This window comes from Mya arenaria, chromosome 3 (assembly GCF_026914265.1).
Source record: "Mya arenaria isolate MELC-2E11 chromosome 3, ASM2691426v1".
Lineage (NCBI taxonomy): Eukaryota > Metazoa > Mollusca > Bivalvia > Myida > Myidae > Mya > Mya arenaria.
In genome coordinates this window covers 81,821,641-81,842,793 of record NC_069124.1, presented here as the reverse complement: position 1 = coordinate 81,842,793, position 21,153 = coordinate 81,821,641, and the positions used below count along the sequence as shown (strand labels likewise).

The 21,153-nt window shown below is 35.4% G+C and overlaps 2 protein-coding genes across 8 annotated transcripts in view; one reads left to right on the top strand and one right to left on the bottom strand.

Moving 5' to 3' along the window:
• Positions 1-1,114: 1,114 nt before the first annotated feature.
• LOC128228736 (peroxisomal membrane protein 11B-like) lies at positions 1,115-6,854 on the bottom strand. Its single transcript, XM_052940221.1, has 3 exons — positions 6,709-6,854; positions 2,880-2,992; positions 1,115-2,361 (listed from the first exon to the last, which is right to left on the bottom strand). Exons 1-3 carry the CDS (start codon positions 6,774-6,776, stop codon positions 1,808-1,810), a joined length of 735 nt encoding a protein of 244 aa, XP_052796181.1. The 5' UTR covers positions 6,777-6,854; the 3' UTR covers positions 1,115-1,807.
• Positions 6,855-6,923: 69 nt separating this feature from the next.
• The window catches only part of LOC128228735 (WD repeat-containing protein 93-like), a 30,861-nt gene continuing 16,631 nt past the window's right edge, over positions 6,924-21,153 (top strand). For 2 of the 7 annotated variants that reach the window (XM_052940215.1, XM_052940214.1), the window contains exons 1-14: positions 6,924-7,406; positions 9,113-9,314; positions 9,614-9,681; positions 9,902-9,977; positions 10,767-10,900; positions 11,476-11,598; positions 12,059-12,103; positions 13,962-14,066; positions 15,279-15,354; positions 15,741-15,918; positions 18,550-18,620; positions 19,083-19,160; positions 20,465-20,596; positions 20,840-21,053. In XM_052940215.1, the coding sequence (XP_052796175.1) occupies positions 7,113-7,406; positions 9,113-9,314; positions 9,614-9,681; positions 9,902-9,977; positions 10,767-10,900; positions 11,476-11,598; positions 12,059-12,103; positions 13,962-14,066; positions 15,279-15,354; positions 15,741-15,918; positions 18,550-18,620; positions 19,083-19,160; positions 20,465-20,596; positions 20,840-21,053 (1,796 nt within the window). In that variant the 5' untranslated portion in view covers positions 6,924-7,112. Of the gene's footprint in view, positions 7,407-9,112; positions 9,315-9,613; positions 9,682-9,901; positions 9,978-10,766; positions 10,901-11,475; positions 11,599-12,058; positions 12,104-12,714; positions 12,814-13,385; positions 13,461-13,961; positions 14,067-15,278; positions 15,355-15,740; positions 15,919-18,549; positions 18,621-19,082; positions 19,161-20,464; positions 20,597-20,839; positions 21,054-21,153 lie in introns of all 7 variants that reach the window. The other 5 variants (XM_052940216.1, XM_052940218.1, XM_052940217.1 and 2 more) reach the window with 5 other exon arrangements.

The following is a 21,153-nucleotide window of genomic DNA, read 5'->3' as shown; positions in this document are numbered from 1 at the left end:
TCCAAGGGGCATAATTTAAACAATCATCGTAGCGGACCACTAAATGATGCCCTATTTAAAATAGCAAGGGTCTGCCAAGCGGTGTCAGACAAAAATATTTCCAAATTAAAGTATGCCAAACCTGTGAACCCCAGGGCGTGGTCAGTCAATGACCCCAGGGGCAAAATTTGAACAAACATTCACAAACGATTGGGTTCAGATGGATGCACGAATGACATACACATCTGGGCTTTTGCCAATAGAGCTAAAAATGGCCTTTGGCCAATAGAGCTAAAAATCAACCAACCCCTTTAAATTGCAATTTGGATCTTCAACAAGGGCAAGGGAGAGTACAACATAAAACAAGTTGTCTCTCTTTAATCCTAGACATGGCTAAAAATAGTATTTTTTATACTTTCAAGGGCACAAAATCTAGTCATGCATGGGTGGATCTAGATGGTTTCACAAGGAATCGAGCTCTGATGGATATCTACATACTGTACAAGTTTCATCGAGATACAATCAAAACTGAAGACTGTATTGTGTTCACAAGATATTGTTTACAGACGCATTGATGCACGGACGCACATACGACGTACACATTACTTTTGGCTAGTAGAGCTAAAAATGGTTAACTGTTTATGAGCCAATTGTATGAAACACGAGTGCTGCTGAGGGAATGCCAATGCTAGTGTACGGTTGTTTAGTCGTAAAAGGGGTAAAATTTAACATAAAGGAAGATTACTAAAACCAGAGTTATGGGCCTTGCTATGCATGTGCTTATTGACTCTGGGAAGTTGGCAAAATCTGTGCAAAGTGTGATTTAAATATCATGAACAGTGTTTGTTACATGTTTGGCCAAAATTCATTTTTTGCATGACAATGCCAACACCATTTTTGCCAAAAAACACCAAGACAAGTTAAAAGAATACTCCACCTTTCGTTAGTTGTGTTGTTATCTTTTCAAATGGCCAATTCAGTAGGTGAAATAATACAATGAACCAACATGTAGTCAATTATTTACATGACTTACAATTTGAGACAAAGGGATAGTAGTTCTAGTCGTATAGAAGCCAGTTATTGGTATTAATATTACTTTTTGTTGATATCAGAATTAAGCATTGCTAAAACAATATTAATAATATAATAGGTATTTTATTAATTTTAATATACATGTAAGCTACTGTACATTTAAATCTAAAGTATAACAATTAAGGTTTGATATCGAATATGCAGTCAGGAAAATCGTAGAAGATCACAAGTTTCACACATCATAGTATTAAATGTTTGCTGTATGTGTTAAAATGTAGAAGATAATGAAATGACATCAGTAGGATGATCTTATCAGATAACATATTATGCTTGAACAGACATTTAACATAAAAATATGATTACATAAAAACTTTAATCATGCTGCAGAATGGATGCTCAATTAAAATGAATAAAATCAGATTTATAGCGTATAGCATATAAATTACATGTACATAATTAAAATGAATAAACAACATTAGCTACATCAGCCTGTGTTCTCCTCCTACGATCGTGATAATTTTTGCCATGCTGAGTAGACAATCAGACTAAAAGCATTACAAATCACGGTAAAAAATATTTTACATTTTATCTAAAAATAAATAATTGTTCATTCTGTTTATATTCACGATTTCTTGTCAAATTAAAATCTGTACAGTTTACAAGTATTAGAACAATTCTTTTCTCACTGCTTTCATGTCATAAACAAAATTGCAGGTCCTGTGAATAAATAATTTCCTCAGTAGTATGAGCAATAACTGTATCACATTTTTTGCCTATTTAAAGAATAAACTGTCACTCAAGATGGAACAACTTTGAGGTTTGGGTTCCAGACTGTAACCACAGCTATCAAGGAAGAAACTATCCCAAACATGCCTTGCTTCTGCGGGGACAACTTGACCATCTGTAGGGCACTCATGGGAATAGCAAGGTCAAACACATTCTTTACAGTGTCCAACATCAGTGGAATATTCATCCTAAGGATCTCAAGAGCACTTATCTGTCGCCTTGTTACTGTTTTATGGTTGCTTTCACCATTTCTGTAAGTGCTGGAACTGGTTCGCTCTTTCGCAGAGTTGATTTCCTCCATAATGACGCAGTAGATGCCGTACACATCTCGAACAAGATTGAGGAGCAGGGTGGCCAGGTAGAAGCGAGACGACACTTCCGACCAGTACTGCTTGTCAAGCTTCACTGCCCCCACATTGTGGAACCATAGGAAGTGATCAAACAGGAGATAGAATGCCTGGTTTATCTTCGATAGCGTGATGCTTAATCGTAAAACACTATCCTTCAGATGTATACTTTTCAATGCTCCTTGTATAAAGTCCAAGCTTTTACCAAATCTAAGCACTGAAAATAATCATATACAAAATGTTTTACGTGAAAATAATTATAGGGAATATAAATTAATCATTATAAATAAAATCATATAAAAACTTTATTCTTACAATTCACTGACCCCACTCTCTAAACAACAACAACAACAATAAAAACATCAACATTATTTAAAACAAGAGCTGTAACAGGTAGTGATGAATGGCTCCAAAGTGCAATGGATTATGCAATAACTTGCGTGCCTAAATGTACATTCAGGAAGAGCTAATATAACTGAACACAGGTGCCAATAACTTGCGTGCCTACATTCAGGAAGAGCTATTATAACTGAACACAGGTGCCAATTTATTTTAAATCCCTCTGTGCATGACACAGTTACAACCCAGACACACCAACTAAACTGCATATTAATATACCAGCATTTAATAATGGTAAACCTCTATCTGTGACCTTGACCTTTAAGGCTTCATATAAAGGTGAATGCACAAAAGGCTGTTAATGTGTCTATGTCCATTAGATGGAATCAAACTCACATTTTCTGGTCATACTCAGCATCCCCTCCACAGTTTTCAATGTCTGCAGGAGGTCTTTCTTGTCTGTGTCCTGTATACGCCCCCATGCCAGTCGGCAACTGTACTGGACCAATCTGAAAAACAGTCAACATGATTTATGTTAAATAAAAGTGTAACTGATGATAAATATTGTACTTCATACTGATCCTTAGATTGTTCATATTGGAGATATTTAGTGATCATTTAGTGATCATCATTATCTTACCAAATGTTATTTAAAAACTTCATGTAAAAAGTACATTTCTATTCTCAATTAACAAAATTTACTATCAAAGAGTATTTTTAAATAAGCCAATAGTAAAATGCTGGCACACATCCCTGATTTTCTTAATAAAGATCATATTTGCTGACCTAGGGACAAAACTCAAACAATATGCTCGCCACAGGGACCTAATTGGTACATTAAATTGTCATTACAAGCATGTACATGTATACTATAATATGGCCAACATTTTAGTTCTTGTTTGCAGCTATGATTGACAATACCGGTAGATGGATTTTTTATGCAAATTTGCAGCCTTAAAGTGTATACGTCTGTGTTTTATCCAATGGATTTAACTCCTCAATACATGAATTAAGTCAAAAGTTTTAATGATCAAGTATTGTTGTATACGTTCACTTCATAGTAAATTGTTGAAATTTTCACGATTTGTTTATATTAGATATAACTGTCAGCTGATAAAATTGTAAATGCATCCTATTAGTGGTTTGTTTTTATGAATGCAATCTCAAAACTTTCCGGGCAACCCTCGTATATCGTGACAATGTCTTCTTCCAATGGCACAAATAAACAGGTACTGACTAACTTACTACATTCATTGCTTAAATAATAAATTCAGTTATGGTCTATGAAATTAGAATAACATTATCGCATTAACCTTTTCAATTAAATCAAAATCACTGTAAACTTGTGAATTTAAATGACAGGAAACAGTATAAAATTTCAAAGTCTGAACTGTTATTAAAATAATTAATCGTTTTTCTGTCTTTTCAGAACAACTTTCAATCAAGTTTCAGTATACAACATATGCAATGCAACATAATTACAGAGACGCCAATATTCAAACATCACACCCGCAGATCCATGACATGCAGCATGATCAAAGTTGTAAACTGAATATGGCAGAAATCAAAATGTAGGTTTTATTCGAAGATTAAGTAAAATCTTATTGGTTAAGATGAGGGCTCCTCGCTGTGCTCGACTCTTCTTAATCAATAAGATTTTACTTAATATTATCCAAGTTTTAATCATTAATTTTTAACTGAAACTTATAAAGTATTGCACTGAAATTAAACAACAGTCTATCACAAAATTATGATTTACACTAAAATGTATTCTGAATAACTAAGTAGTATTGAATGAGCCTTCTCTTTAAAATGTCTGCCTGTGACATTCATAAAAATATACATTATCTGCTGTCCTATGTTTGCAAATTACGCAAAAGCAAACACGACACAGGTAGTTTTTTTATCAGATCATTCATGAGCACTTTCCTAATGAAAATAAGTTGACAAAATCTAGAATATGAACTTTGAGTTTACAAAATAAGCCGTTCCAGTTTGTGAAATTGCAGCTTTCCAAAAATTAGAGTAGGGTATCTTCTTCAAGCATTCTGAGGGACTATGTAAGGGTTTCAGAAAGTTAGTTTTAGAAAGTTTTTAATAAAATTTTATTTTTTAAAACCTTAGTACATGTACCTTAGTATCGAAAAAGAAGCCTTTTAAAAATAAAATGAGAGATAGGGACAAATCCATTGATGGTTTAATTTTCGTAAATAATTACCAATATCAGCTTTCAATTTTAATAGGAGTACTTTCTTTGAAGACCACATCGTCAGCAACCACAGGGGGTATAAGACGATAATTATGTAGACCATTGCAAATTAAATTATACATACTTAATAAAAATACATTTCAATAATTATGTCGAATTATAAATTAATGATGAGTTAAATTATGCCTTTTTCTTTAGGAAATGTGTTGAAAACGGCACAATATCTAGTTTATCCCTTGTGCCATAATGGGAGCTCTTCTTTGAACTGATTCTATGCTTGTCTGGTATTTTTTGTTCATAAAAAATGTAATGTCCCTCCCCTACATTTTATGAATGACATTACTTTTCAGTTTTCCATATAAATCTTGATGGAAAATTGAGCTGTAGACTGTTGTATTCATTTACACCGGTATATTGGAATAGGTGTGCTTAATTTTGAGCAAAAAATCAGTGCATTTAAAAAAAATATCCATTGTGTGCATCAAATGTGCTTCAGTTAAACCTGGGACTACTACATTAACCCCTTCAAATTGTACCATTTTTGTTTCTGAGAAGGGTGACCTTCGGTCCTGAAAGTTGAAAATAGTGTCTTGACAAATGGAAAGAGTACATTTCACAACCCGACAGTCAATATTTTTTTCGACAGCAACAAAAGTGATTTAACGGTTTTAATAATGCACAGGTATTTGTTATGACAGTAAATAAAACATCTTTGGAAATACACTCTCATAGTGATTTTTTTTAGCTTGAGGCCTTAAAAATACCTCTGTTTGTTTGTTAATTTGAGTTTATCAAGGTCTGCCAGTGTCCATAGGCTGCACTATGACTTGACCCTTCTGTGATGCCATTACGACTTAAATTGTGTTTAAATGCCATAAGTGACATGAGATAGAAGTGACAGCAATTTGCAGTCAAATCTAGACATTGGAAGAAACAGAGTGAGATATGAGACATTCAGATTTAATACCCTAGATCCTTGTTTGAAGCACAAATACTAGGTTTACAACTTTCCTGGGTTAAACCAGGATCGAGTACACCATTTTCCCAGCACTAGTCTTTCAATGCCAAGCACTAGGCAAGGGAGCTATGGGTACCATATTTTAGCATCTTTCGGTTTGACACGTCCGGGGTTTAATCTTCCGCACCCACAGTGAACGCTCTACCACTGCCCTATGGGGGCGGCCCATATAAATATCACCAAAAAACAAACAGTGTTATGTACTGTTCCAAAAATCATTCAATTTTCTTCTTTGTTTACACAAACATAATACTATTTTCACAAAGAGCAATCAGCATAGACTTGATTGGAGCCTTGTGAGGAAGGGAGAGTCTAAAAAGTTATTTTACTCTAGTAAGGTAATGCACCAGACAATTGTAACCACAGCAACACCTCCACCAAGGTCCGGGGAATAGCGGTGACTTTGACTTTCGGTCCAGCAAAACGAACTGCTGCTGAAACCCCCACCAAATGCACCCCAGGGACTCTAGGTAAGGCCCATTCCCCGGTATATTTGGCGCGAAGACAAAACCACCGCATTCATCCGGGCACTGCGGGGCCATTTGGAAGGTAAAAACGGCCCATTTCCCCGGCTATCCCCGGACTTTGGGGCCATGGTTACAATTGACTGGTGCATTAGCTTTTCAGTATGTAAAATTTGATAAATCTCTGAAATTTTCAATTAAACTGATACTTTACCCCCCAGCTCCCAGGAATAGCGGGGAATTTGACTTTCTGTTAAGCCAAGCCCTGGCAAAATCCCTGTCCTGAGGGAACGAACTGCTGGTAAAAACCCCGCCAAATGCCCCTGCACCCCAGGGACCCTAGGTAAGGCCCATTCCCCGCTATACTGTGCGCATAGACAAAACCATCGCATTCACATGGCACTGTGGGGCCACCTGGAAAGTAAAAACACAGCCCATTTCCCCGGCTATCCCCGGACCTGAGGTGGCCGTGGTAACAATTGACTGGTGCATGCCATTAGCCAGTCAAATTTAAATATCTAAGATAGAACTTACCTGCAAACTTTGTCTCTTCCATTAGTTTGAGCATTAAATTTGATTATATTTGAAATTAAATCTGTCATTTTGATTGATATTTAAAACAATCTAGATTGAAACACTTGAGAAACAGAAGTCTGTGTTGCGTTAGAGTCAAAATTGAGAACGAGCACCTGCTCAAATTCGGAAACAAATTCTAACGGATTGTATCGTCGTTTCTACTTCTAGGATTTGTTTATACTTCCGGTGTCATGGCGGACTTGGAAACAATTTTGTAGACACAAAACGCATAAAAAAAGTTATGTCCTGATATCTTATAAGTTCTTTGAAACTTTACATTTTTAAAGAAGAAATATATATACAATTTATTTTGTAGAGCACAAATTTCTTCCTTATAGTGTGAGTTAGTGTGAACATTAAAAATGCCTGTTTACATCCGAAAAAATGTCAGTTACACACCGCCATCACTGGATAAGATTCAGCATGAGGCGGAAGATGACTACAATCTTGATCCTGAATTGCAAAAAGACAGTCTCCCACAACCTTATCGAATGATTGACAAAACTCTTATTGGTTTGTTTGATGACACTTGGGAGGTTATTGCAAAACGTGAAGAAGAAAGGGTAGCCGAGGCTAATAAAGTCAGACCACCAGCGTATAAACCATCAGTTCAGTTGAACACAGCTGTACCCAATTCTCAGCACCCAGAAAAACAAGTAAAAAATGAAGCATGAGTTTTCTTAAAGATTGTTTTTAATCGTTAACACGATTTTCATTTATTTTTATTACATATATATATCAAACTCAAAGATCGAGAATGTACCATTGACAGTACATGTATGCATTGAAGCTTTACGTTTATCACTGTTTAAAGGTATACTTAGTTTATGCAGTTTTAATATGAACACTGAAGTCCAAAAGATAGCTTTTAAGAATACATTCATAGCAGGGTTTCTGCCAGAAGGTGAGAGGGGATGGATCAAAACAGGTGTCCCCTCCTGCAATATATTTTTTTGATCTTAGAATCAAAACGGTTCGATTTCATGTATTTTAAACAAGTTCACATGTGTAAAACACAGTGTCTTCATGCTGGAACACAAAGGAGTCCAGAGCATGTGAGTTATGAGATCTAGGTTGTTACCAGTATGGGTTTTGGTAAAATCATCAATATTATGACAACAATACAATGCAATTTAAACTCTTCTTGTAAGGTGACTGCATATAATTATATATAAAGCTGCAACAGCTCATCGTTTGCAAATGTGTCTTATCAGATTTATTTATCCTTATTCAAAATTTTAAAGGTAGAAGAATGATAGGTGTTTATTTTCATCTCCTACATAATGCTTCTTAATTACAATTTGATAATTGGTAACCAAAAGGACATTTTCGAAACAGACTCTGGATTGATAAACAAAATTATACGGCACACAAACAAAATTATACGGCACACAATTTATGTTACCCAAATAAGGAAAACACTTATTATTTACTTCGCAATCATAAGCAATTATAAAGATGGACTGGTGTTTTTCACACCTTCCTGTTGTGATAAACTATAGGAGTAGTTAGGGGTAAACAGCACTGTTGATCTACAGACTGACACCTTGACAGGCAGTTGTCGATCCTGATTGGCTGATACAAATATTGAAATACTCCCGACATGCCTTCTGGCTGTCAGTTGACCATTGACTTTGCAGCAGAAACATTTTTCAAAATTGGTGATTGATTTGATGTGGCTTGTCGATGTGTGCGTTTAAACATGTTAGCACAATTAATGCATGTTCATAGTTAGCCTTGCCAGCAGAAGGCACCTTGGCCAGACAAGCCATAAAGCCATGGCGGAAACTCTGGTTCATTGGGATATAATGATTCTTTAAAATGTTGTTTGGTAGACACTTAATGTCTTAATGTCAAAATAAAGCCTTCATTGAACAACCTTGTGTATTTCTACATAGCAGTTATAGTTATTGTTTGTTTTTTCTTTACTAAACCATTAATTTGGCATAGGCGTGCACAGCCTGGATGCCAAATTGATTGTGTAGCAAAAATAAATAATTATATCTTTGTTAGTGTTAAAATGGTGCAATGTCTCTCTATCTACTAGGCAGCTGACATGAACAAACAGCTTAAAATAACCAATTTAATGAAACCAAATACTGGTAATAACTTAATGGAAATCTGGTGATTGTTTTCCACAGAGGATTTCTGAATGCAAAAATCAGAATCTGTTCGGCAATCCTGTTGGCAGAAAATAAAAAGCATAATGTTTAAATCTTGGAAATGCTGTTTTATCTTTATGTTTGTATACAAATATTGTCAGTCATATATTTGTAATGGTTATTATAAATAAAAGACAATATGATAAAGTTTTCTTAAAATTGATGAAATTTGGGGCTCATATTTTTTTTTGTCTTTACAGAAATTAAGTTATGCAACATGCATCTGTAATAGTGGAGATGGACAGTTTATCTTTGTTGGGCTGCCCTGTGGTCTAGTTGTGGTGGACTCTCAGACTCATGGCATTGTGTGCAACTGGGAAGAAGATGGGGCAGAAATGGCTTCCCTCAAATCTTACACGCTTGGCCCTGATACCCACATGATTACGTCCATTGATGATATGGGTTGGTCTTTCAATAACTGCATACTTGTTTAAACATTAACTGTTTAATCTTTTTCTGTATACATATGGCTCATATTGAGAAATTTAACTTTGAGACATGTTTAGAAAATCTAGCATAAAGGAAATATATTGTGTAGTATAAACATTTTAAATAATCTTAAAAACTGATTATGTAATTTGTAAACTCATGGTGAAAGGAACAAACATTCTATTCTATTTAGATTGTAATTATCAGTAAATATAGAAGTCTTAAGACGTTATTATGTGATAAAACAGGAAATTATAAAGAATGTGTTTCAGGGGTGGCAAGGCTATTTGCTTTTACCTACAACAAACTTTTCTTGATCAAGGTCCTAAATCCATCCCCGGTAAGATTTTGCAGATGACATGCGCATTACCCATATTGATAATCTGAATTAGTAAATAATAGTATTAAATATTTGTTATGGAGCTTCAGTATGAAGCATCAGTCATAGTAATAATATGGAGATGTGTTTTTTAAAATTCAATGGATAAATACTTGAGTAGAATGGTTTCTCAGTGGACCAGATATTTTACATATCTACCAATATTGCATTTATTGCTTAGGAATCTGAAAACAAGCTGTTGGTAAACAAACTAGAAGCATCTACCTGTGGAGATTACATGGGAGTTGTCATGGAGAGTAAGTATTACAGCCTTCGTAACTCTCAAATCAAGATTCACCTGCCCACTTATTAATAATTATAATTTTTGTATGCATGTCACCACTTTAGGATTTACTGGTGTAATGATTATAATAAAAGAGTATAAAATATTGATTAAATTTTTATCAAAGTACGATGAGTACATGTACTATGTGATGACAAACTTGTGATTTATTCACTTAGGATTGACAGAGCTGAAAATATTAGTTTTAAAGAAAGTGAGCACCATATAGTCAAGCCACACAGTTTGTTGTTTAAGAATTGAAGAGATTTTGTCATAGATTGGCAAGTAGGAACTTTAGGAGATTTTTATTCTGGACAGAATTTAAGTGTTACAATTTGTTTGAAGTAGAAAATCTGAGCTACTGAAAGCTTCCAGCATGCAGAAAATGTCTATTAATGATCAAATCTTGTTTTTGAAGTTGTCAATTTTTATTGCACTAGTAGTGCAATTGGGATAAATAAAGGCCTGTTACAGGCATGTTCAGCTGACCATACATTACTACTGTCTCAATAAATCATTTGACAATACTGCAGGTGCTAGCAATAAATTATAAACAGGTAATTCCTGATGTGATGATTATGTTTGCTGGAAAAAAGGTTTATTTTGGCCAAGAACAATTTTTATCTGAAAGAAAACATGTTAAATGTATTTATTTTAAGTATTGTGCTTGTAATAGATAATTTATTTTTATATTAACAATCTATGAGAGTCATCATTTGTTTGACATGTTTTGTTAAAATCTAAAGCTTTTGTATGATTGTAGATGCTGGGACACATGACATGTGGCTGGAGGTGCACAAGTTGCCACGGGATACCTGGGTCAGTGACCTTGACACTATTGTCACAGCGATCAAAAAGAAGGAGGAGAAGGAAAAGAGGGATGAGGCAATGTCAGAGGTCAGTGCTAGCTGAAGGCTTTGAATAACTTTTTAGCTCACCTGACCACAAAGTGGTTAAATGTGAGCTTTTGTGATTTTTTTTGTCGTCTACTGTCTGTTGTCCACAATGAGATCATTACCACTTTACCATCTGCATTTCTAAACTGCTTTTTTTCAAACTTGTAAAATTTGTATGGCCTCAAAATCTCAACTTTGTTCAGTTGTTGGCCAAATCTGACTAGTAGGTCAAAATTCACTGCCCTGGATTTATACAAACATACTTTATGTAACATTGAAACAACTCTTAGCTGCTCCCATTTGTATTAAGAATAAAAATGTGGGACCAGAAGATCCCTGCCATGTATGATTATAGCCCTGACTATTCTGACTTTTTGAATTCTTGTCCTTGATTTACCAGAACATGCTTTGGCTAGAGTTCCATATATAAGGTGAGCCATCTAGGGTCTTGGGTCTTCTTGTTGTATATGTTGCTTCAAGTAACACTATATGATATTCTATATTCTTATAATGTTTGTAAAAAAACTGGCTTGTATCATGCATCATCATGATCAGCAAGAATATTCATTCTGCCAGGAGACGGAGTCAGTAGCGCCATCAGACGTTGCACCAAGCAAGGCTGAGACAGAGGATGGTGGACCAAGCGCAGTGTCGGTGACCAACTCTGTGCCTCCCATTGACACTGGCGACCAGTCACAGGTATGCTAACTTATCTGTGCAAGTGGAATACAAATCTGCATGTCAATTAAAAAGTTTTTGCTTTGTAGTCTCCCTTGAATTGAACTGATCATCATAATTAGATCTTTTTCATTTCACGATGCAATCAGACATTATTTTCTTTATATTAGAAATGATTTTATAGGCGTCAATGTCATTCGGTATCATTTGATGTTCATTTTTAGAATTTTGTTATACAATTATGAAAGTCTTCAAGCCTTTTATATATTCTAAATCTCTATTGTCCATCCTTACATAGTATCCTATTTTAGCGTGCACCAGTGTCTAAGATCCCATCCTTAGATCAGAAACCTGCACATTCTGAGCGTACTCCTAGAGTGGCCTTTAACCTTCCAAGCAGGCAATCCAAGGCCAAGCTTCTCTTGGTACCCATGCGCTAGAATGTAGCAATTTCCATGTTGTTCATCGTTTGCTTTTATAGGCTCGAAAATCACCAGTACCAAAATCATCTATTCCAAAAGCACCTGTATGTATACAAAAGAGAACATTTACCATTTATTTCTGAATAATCATATAGATTTTGTCTCTGGTGATGTGGCATTTTTGCTTAGAATTCATTAAGTCTTAAGATAGCACATTTTATGGTTGATAAAGTGTAATAAGAATAAGGCCAATAATAAAATATTGTGTGGTTCCCCTCCCACAACAAACCTACAAAAACTGTCACAACACAAACAATTTTTGGCATTACTTCATCAATGTTTTTTTATAATATGTATTTATATTTACTACCGAAGCAAATCAATAAATTGTGATTGCCATCTGAATTATTTTTTATTTAATTGACATTATGCTCAACCTTCCTGATCAATATATTCTGAAATGTTAAACCAATGTTAAACCATGATAACCCAGGATAAATGAATGCCTAGTCCTTTCTTAATAAATCTGTACACTGTAAAGAACAATCAAATAGTGTCCTTTGATATATATGAAAATATTATAATAAAATAAATTTTAACCTACCAATCTACCGAACACATTTTTATAGGTAGCGGGATGGGAACCAAGCAGTATTACATTGTTGGCCTGATGAATTTTTTTTATTTACATTATTTTATATTACAACTGTTTTAGATTGGGCTAGCTCAAAGCCTAGGATCTAGCTCTAGTCGCTCAGTGCGCTTTAATCTTTTTACACGAAATAATCCACCCTCTCGGATGAAACAAGACTATGTGAGAAATCTGCACAGAATGAAAATGCATTTGGTGACAGTTGCATGCACTGGGTTCAAAATATTTAAAGTTTAAAAAAAGTACTTTTAACAGCAATTGTTTTTTTCTCTGAAATTGAATGGAATTTGATGGTAGTCATTTACCAGTACTAGATTGAAAGAACTTCAGCTGATACAAGTTGTGTAACTTGTCTGTTTTCACAGAAAAAGTTTTGTGAATGCCTTAGTGTTGTCAGTGTCGGGGTCTTTGTGCAAAACATTGAACTTTGGCAATTAGCCTTACAAACTGTTCAAGATATTCACATCAAATTTAGTACATATATGTCCAGTGACAATATGCATTTGTATATAGCAAGGTATATCTCTGGCTTTGATAATCGTTAAGTTATGTCCCTTGACTAGCTAAGAAAAAACGGCTAAGCACTGGCATGCACTTGTGCTGCTCATGTATATTTCCTGCTATGCAGACATTGTAACGAAGATGACCAGTGAGTTTGGACAGTATAATGAACTATAAACTGGTATCTTAGTTCCCTAACTGGTATAAAACAGACTTGTAAATTTCATATGCAGGACTCACTTAGCATCATACCGGTGTTTCAGCGAACTGACAGACCCAACCGCGGTAGAAAAGGGAAAGAGTCAAATGTATTTAACTGTATACATTGTGTAATATAGAAATGAAAACCTCTAGTTATATACTTGTTCTGGCTCTAAAAAATTTATTCTGCAGCTTCAAGTTGTGATATATATACATGTATATATATATGTATACCATATATTGTAACTGTGAATCTTGATTTGTATTGCAAATAATATATCATTGAAGCCTCTGCTTTGTTGTGATTGGAACTATTTTAATCTTAAAGAGAGTGGTTTCTTGTGACAAGAGAACTTCTGTAATTGGAATTGATTGGTTGCCAGACTTTCTCTTGCAAACATGTCTCTGACTGATCTCTACCTGTAATTGGCCCTTTCCATTTGAATAGTTGCAAAGTCATATGTACACAGTAGCCTTCATGGGTTTGTCCCTTTCACAATATAGTAATTATGCTTAGTTCATGATTGTGTATGTGAGGAATACACTAATCCTTAAAGGTCAGTTAACCATACATTATACTAAGTGTAAAGTTGTCAATCTGCCCCCAGCCTGGCCCCTTGTCAAGGCCAGAGAGCGGGGCCTCCATGCACAACTCTGAGAGGTCCGGAGCAAGTGGTGACCCCTCTGTACTCAATCTTGAGTCTCGGGAGAGTGTAAGTTAGCCCTCCAACAATTCCACATCATTGACCTAACTGCCCACTGAGTCTGTCTCATCCTTTTTTACCTCCACTGATTTGTTAAATGTTCTTTTTCCAGTGAAAAGAATGATATCATTAAAATCAAAAGCAGTAATTAAACATTTTAGAATTATATAAACTATCATCATTTAAAATACTTCATTATCAGCTGTGACGGAAAGAGATAAAACTGTTGCCTTTTTCCTTCTTGAGTAATATTTGAAATGACTGCGGGTTATTAAACTTCATAATTCTATTAGTAAGTTTATATATTTATTTATATATATAATAAGTATCATTAAAATTATAGAGGGACTCAGGATATTAGACATTCCGTTCACTGGTCAAGTGTAACAGCTTGGTTGTTTGAAGTCACCTTGGTGTTTGGAATGAAAATGTACACATGACACCTTTAATCACAGCACACATCATCTCTTGGTTGGGCTCTCCTTGAAATATTTTTTATTGTTCTTTTGTTGTGCCTTCCAAGCCTTTTCCTTTATTTCAATGTCATGTTTCCTGATCTTAATTCACCAGTTGAAATACCTTTAGATAGTGTGTTGTTAACATTTCAGATACTTCTAACACAAAATAATAAGTTCTAAGAAAAGAAAGTGCTTTATTTACATTGATAGTTTAGTAAAATATGTCTACTTTGTATTTCTAGGATGCTAGATTTGTGTACACATTTTCAAACTTTTCCTTGTTATGAATTTAATTTCATTTACTGACATATTTTCTTTATCTTTACTGGAGGACATTATAGAAATGTTTGGAACTTCACATTTAAAGGACCTTACAAAACTATTGCTACACTTGTTCTTCAAAGCAATTAACTGCATGGAATATACATACCTTTTATGTTCAAAAATGTATAATGGTTTGAACCAAAGTAAATGTGATCATAATGTAAGTGGAAAACTCCCAGGTTGTTGTGTTTGCACAGTTTCTTTCATAAAGATAACATTTATATGTCATTTACTTCCTTCAGACATTAGTGTTTTTCTTATTTTTTACAAAAAACCTTTTTATGACTAATGAATACATGTGCCTAAACTTGTATACTCATATTTTATGTACTTTTATGATCATTTAAATGTGCACATAAATGATTTATTATTGATGCATATTTTTCCTAAGAGTATTGGCTGTATATGTATGTATGTGTATATGTTTTTATGTGTGTAGGACCCCCTTTCTGGAGAGTACAAATTCGGAGCACCCCAGCTGATCATGAAGGTCAAACCACCTCAGCCAATCACAGGTAACCTCAACTGTACCGTTGTACAATTATGAAACTAGTTATTGCACAAATTTTCATACTTTTCAATTGACATCATGTAATGCTACAATATGGTCTGTAGCTGGTAATATTGTAACTGAGCTTGCCTGGGTTGAACAGTTTGTGTCCACCAACTAAACAGTAAATTTAACTGTCACATACGCTCAGAATGAAAATCAAACATGGCATGCCTTGCGGAGAAGCAAGTTTGTAGTCAGTTTGTGTTAAGCAATATCTCCAAATTATTTGAAAACAACTTTGAGTGAATTAGCTTATACAATGGGTTGTGTAGCTCATTGTCCTTAAATATTTTGACATATGCAGCTGCTATAAACAAAATCAACATCTTCCATTCTCTCTTAACACAGGAGTGGGTGTAAGTAGCCTACAGGCAGCTTGTGGGAAGGTGGAGGCTGGGGAGGTGGTTGCAACAGGCAACAACGTTCTTTTCACAGCAACCCACTTGGAGCAGCGGCGCTCCGTGTTTGAACATCTTCATGACAACCTAGCTAAGTACTCAACGGAGGAGGAGACACAGATACACCAGTAAGTGGTGCCAACCTCAATGTTCAATACTGCAGTTACAGTCCTTAGCTGGTATCAACCTCAATGTTCAATACTGCAGTTACAGTCCTTAGCTGGTATCAACCTCAATGTTCAATACTGCAGTTACAGTCTTTAGCTGGTATCAACCTCAATGTTCAATACTGCAGGTACAGTCCACAGCTGGTATCAACCTCGATGTTCAATACTGCAGTTACAGTCCTTAGCTGGTGTCAACCTCAATGTTCAATACTGCAGTTACAGTCCTTAGATGGTATCAACCTCAATGTTCAATACTGCAGTTACAGTCCAGGGGTGTTATCAACCTAATTGTTCAATACTGCAGTTACAGTCCAGGGGTGGTATCAACCTCGATGTTCAATACTGTAGTTACAGTCCTTAGCTGGTATCAACCTCAATGTTCAATACTGCAGTTACAGTCCTTAGCTGGTATCAACCTCAATGTTCAATACTGCAGTTACAGTCCAGGGGTGGTATCAACCTCAATGTTCAATACTGCAGTTACAGTCCAGGGGTGGTATCAACCTCAATGTTCAATACTGCAGTTACAGTCCAGGGGTGGTATCAACCTCAATGTTCAATACTGCAGTTACAGTCCAGGGGTGGTATCAACCTCATTGTTCAATACTGCAGTTACAGTCCAGGGGTGGTATCAACCTCAATGTTCAATACTGCAGTTACAGTCCAGGGGTGGTATCAACCTCAATGTTCAATACTGCAGTTACAGTCCAGGGGTGGTATCAACCTCATTGTTCAATACTGCAGTTACAGTCCAGGGGTGGTATCAACCTCAATGTTCAATACTGCAGTTACAGTCCAGGGGTGGTATCAACCTCATTGTTCAATACTGCAGTTACAGTCCAGGGGTGGTATCAACCTCAATGTTCAATACTGCAGTTACAGTCCAGGGGTGGTATCAACCTCATTGTTCAATACTGCAGTTACAGTCCAAGGGTGGTATCAACCTCATTGTTCAATACTGCAGTTACAGTCCAGGGGTGGTATCAACCTCATTGTTCAATACTGCAGTTACAGTCCAGGGGTGGTATCAACCTCAATGTTCAATACTGCAGTTACAGTCCAGGGGTGGTATCAACCTCAATGTTCAATACTGAGTTACAGTCCAGGGGTGGTATCAACCTCAATGTTCAATACTGCAGTTACAGTCCAGGGGTGGTATCAACCTCATTGTTCAATACTGCAGTTACAGTCCAGGGGTGGTATCAACCTCAATGTTCAATACTGCAGTTACAGTCCAGGGGTGGTATCAACCTCATTGTTCAATACTGAGTTACAGTCCAGGGGTGGTATCAACCTCAATGTTCAATACTGCAGTTACAGTCCAGGGGTGGTATCAACCTCAATGTTCAATACCGCAGTTACAGTCCAGGGGTGGTATCAACCTCAATGTTCAATACTGCAGTTACAGTCCAGGGGTGGTATCAACCTCAATGTTCAATACTGAGTTACAGTCCAGGGGTGGTATCAACCTCAATGTTCAATACTGCAGTTACAGTCCAGGGGTGGTATCAACCTCAATGTTCAATACTGAGTTACAGTCCTGTGCCGGTATTCATAAAGAATCTTTAGTCATTTCTTAACTTAATTCCAGTTCCTAACATTTTCATAGTCAAATTGTCACTGGTTTGAGTATTTATAACTTGAAGTATGTATATCACATTTATTTCACATATTGTTTAGTTATTATATTAAATGACCAGTGAGGAAAATGACTTAAATAAGGAAGTGACTTCAGATTATTTATGAATACAAGCCCTTGTTGTAATATCATCATTTGCTTTGGATGATAATCAGAAACTAGTAATCATTGAGTCACCAGGAAAGAAAGAAATGTTTGTTCAAAGAAAAAGCAGCATTTCATGTTTATGTTACTGTAGCTCAGTCTTGATTATAAATAAAGGTTTTGTGTACCTATATGTTTGCTAGATTATTTGTAAAATGCAAGTCATCATTTCTGTTTCAAACATTACCATGCATTTGGTAATGTCTTATTTGCTTTATGTTAAATGCGTTCTAATCAGTAACCTAAGGAGAAACTAAAAAACAAATTGTGGTGAAACTACTTCAACATTTCTGTAGGATCAAAGTCGGCTTGATATTTAAAATTTGTTTAAGTTTATTTAATCAATCATGAATCAAATGACATACATTTATCCTTTTAAGAACAAATGAATTGTAAGTGAATTAAGTCTCCCCTTTGACTGACAACGTGTGAAGTTGTGCACCAGTGGAATAGAGTGTAGCTGCAGCCTTTAAATGAGAGTTATTGCCCTTGGCTTATTCAAAATGGCATATAAAGCATGAAATTTTGTGCATGTGGGTTTTGTTTGTGGCTGTGCTCTGCAGAGTTATAACCATTGTTCTTAATGCTTTAATGTCTATATAGAACATTTCAATAAACACGCTCCAGTGTTAAGGTGATGCATTAGTCCTTATTGTCATTGCCATATCAGTATGATCTTTGAATGGTTAAATTGTTTCTGTTATATATGTACATGTTGTTATGTTATTTTGAAATCCATGATAGCTGCTAAAGACTATGATGACATAAGCCATGTAAGGGATAATTTGTACATGTAAGTCATCCCGCAGGTGCCCCCACTTCCACTTCCTGTGCGCAGGGAAGATGACACCACAGGGCCTGGAGCAGGCAAACCTCGAAGGTACACCCAATAAACCAAAACAGATAAATATCTACTGTTTAAAATGTAGAATGTAGCTTCATTAACCAGTTACTGCAAAATTGGTGACCAAATAAGAATTGAAACTTGTCGAAAACATACAGGTACATTTGAGTTAATGTTTTCTTTAATTATAATCAATATTGGTCATAGATTCAGTTCAAAATGAGACATACTTAACTGATTATCAGATTGGTAATTAAAGTGATGCGGAACCATTCAGATGTAAACATACATAACTGTTCAACAATGAGGAGATTAACTAGTAACATGATAACCCTGGAAAACAAATGCACGTGGATGTGGTTTCAATCAATTTTTGTTGAAAGCTGAAGGTAATAAATGAAGGCGGTCCTATATTTAAGTGTTATATCACTTGCAGGAAACAATATATTTTGGATGATTGAATCATGGGTTAGGATTGTTATTTGTTTCCGTTTGCAGGTCGTCCAACAGTGGTGGCTGTGTGGTGGCCAGGAACCTCCAACCTCCTACAGTATTCACTCATCAAGACCGCCAAAGGTACTCTCCAGCACTGTACCTTCCTTTAATATACTGATATTATTATAAGTAAAGGCTTCATTAAATAGGATGGATGCATTCATCTAGCCCAAAGGTTCTAAGACCTAGATTTGTATATTTTTTATAAAAAAAATTTTTTTGAAAGACTTGGTGAAAGTTAGTAAATAAATAGTAAGGTTAATGTTAATTCTCGACAATGTGTTTTCAAGACAGTTTTAATGAATTAATCTTCGGTTTTGGGTTGTTTGCAAGTATACACTCGGGTTAAAATATTGCAAACATTTGTACATGAAACATGCCTAGAAATTATATCAATCAAACTCACTATAAATATGTAAAAAATTAGTCCAGTATATCAAGTCTGTTAATAAATTGCAGCAAAACCATTGGATAATACATCTTTGTAAAAAAAATGAATGAATTTTACATTGTTATACTGTGTGATATATGTATAGATGGATATTTATTGTTTTACACTAGACAAAGTTTGTTTTGTCTGTGTTCATTTGTAATAGGTGTGCCATCTTCAATAAGACATTTTTTTCTTTTCTCTTATATATTATAGAAGGTTTTTATTTCAAAACAATTAAAGAACAGTTTCATTTAGCTTTATGTGGTTTCCAACAGTGACAAAATATTGACAACAGTCTGAATTAAAGGTAAAAACTGTCAACCTGTTGAGGTTTTGTGTACCTTTATTTCTTTTCAAATGCTATTTTTTTGGTTTGTCAGTCAACATATTGGTTCAGCATTGATAATGAAGGTTTTGTAACCTTCATATCTGTTTAAATAATATCATTTAAGGAATAAAATGCAGGATTGAATTCATTATCAGAGTATGAATACAATTGGACTGGTTAGTGTGTGAAGTCTGAAGGACTCAAGAGTTACGTTAACCAGCCCAACTGCGTTCATATGCCTAATAATGACACCTAATCATGCAATTCATTACTCATATTTACACCAATAGTTAATTATTTATTTCAAGAATTGTTTAAAAATATACTTGTAAATAGATAGACCTGACCATAACGGAAAACAGTTTGTCATATGACGTTACCATAACGTGGGAAAAAATAATCTCTTTAACTCACTTTTAAGTTTTTCATGGCCTACAATACTTACATGTATATTATGATGTCATGATTCTCATTCCAGACATATCCAAAGATGTAGCTTTCATCGGGGAAATATTTGCAATTGTCAAAAGGAATTTCATTGATATATCAGACATATAATTTGATAATAAAACAGTGTTAAAAGAAAATATAATGCTAGTCATAGTCTACCTTGATTGTTTTCAGATGTAGAGTTCAAGGCTGACCTAGTGTGGCCGGTCACGTCAAAGATCACTTGTTCTCAGGTCTCCATGGATACCAGCCTCATTGCCATTGGCATGGAGAATGGCAATGTGCTAATCTGGGACAGATATATGGGTAAGGCTTGGAAACATGTAAGTTGTTCAAATATATATTTCCTTATTACATGTTTAATTACTATGCATACTATTTTTAATACAGTCCTGACAGTAGCTGACCAGTATCCATTTTGGAAGTTATATACACAGTTATATATGATACATATTTCTTTGTAAGCTAATAAATTGAAATATTGTAAAATATTGACATGTCTTATTCTGCAAAAAACAACAACATGTATATAATTGCCTTTGTGTGCAGGTATAAGTAGGGGTGTGGTTAATGTGCGAGATGATTCCCCTGTGGTGCAGCTGTTATTCCTTGACCCCGCCCTGTATCCCCAGAACCCTGGGGACTGGCCGCCCTACCCACAGCCCCCCTCAACGTACGTGCTGGCACGTTGCGCCAACAGCGCCCTCTACACCATCACAACAAGCCCCCACCAAACTCTCCAGCTCAACACAGTCTCACTCTCGTAAGGACAAATGATTTCATCTATTTCTATGAACTGTATGTTACCAGCAATTTGCAAATAAGAAAACTATAATGCAAATTGTTTAAATTTAGTAATCCAT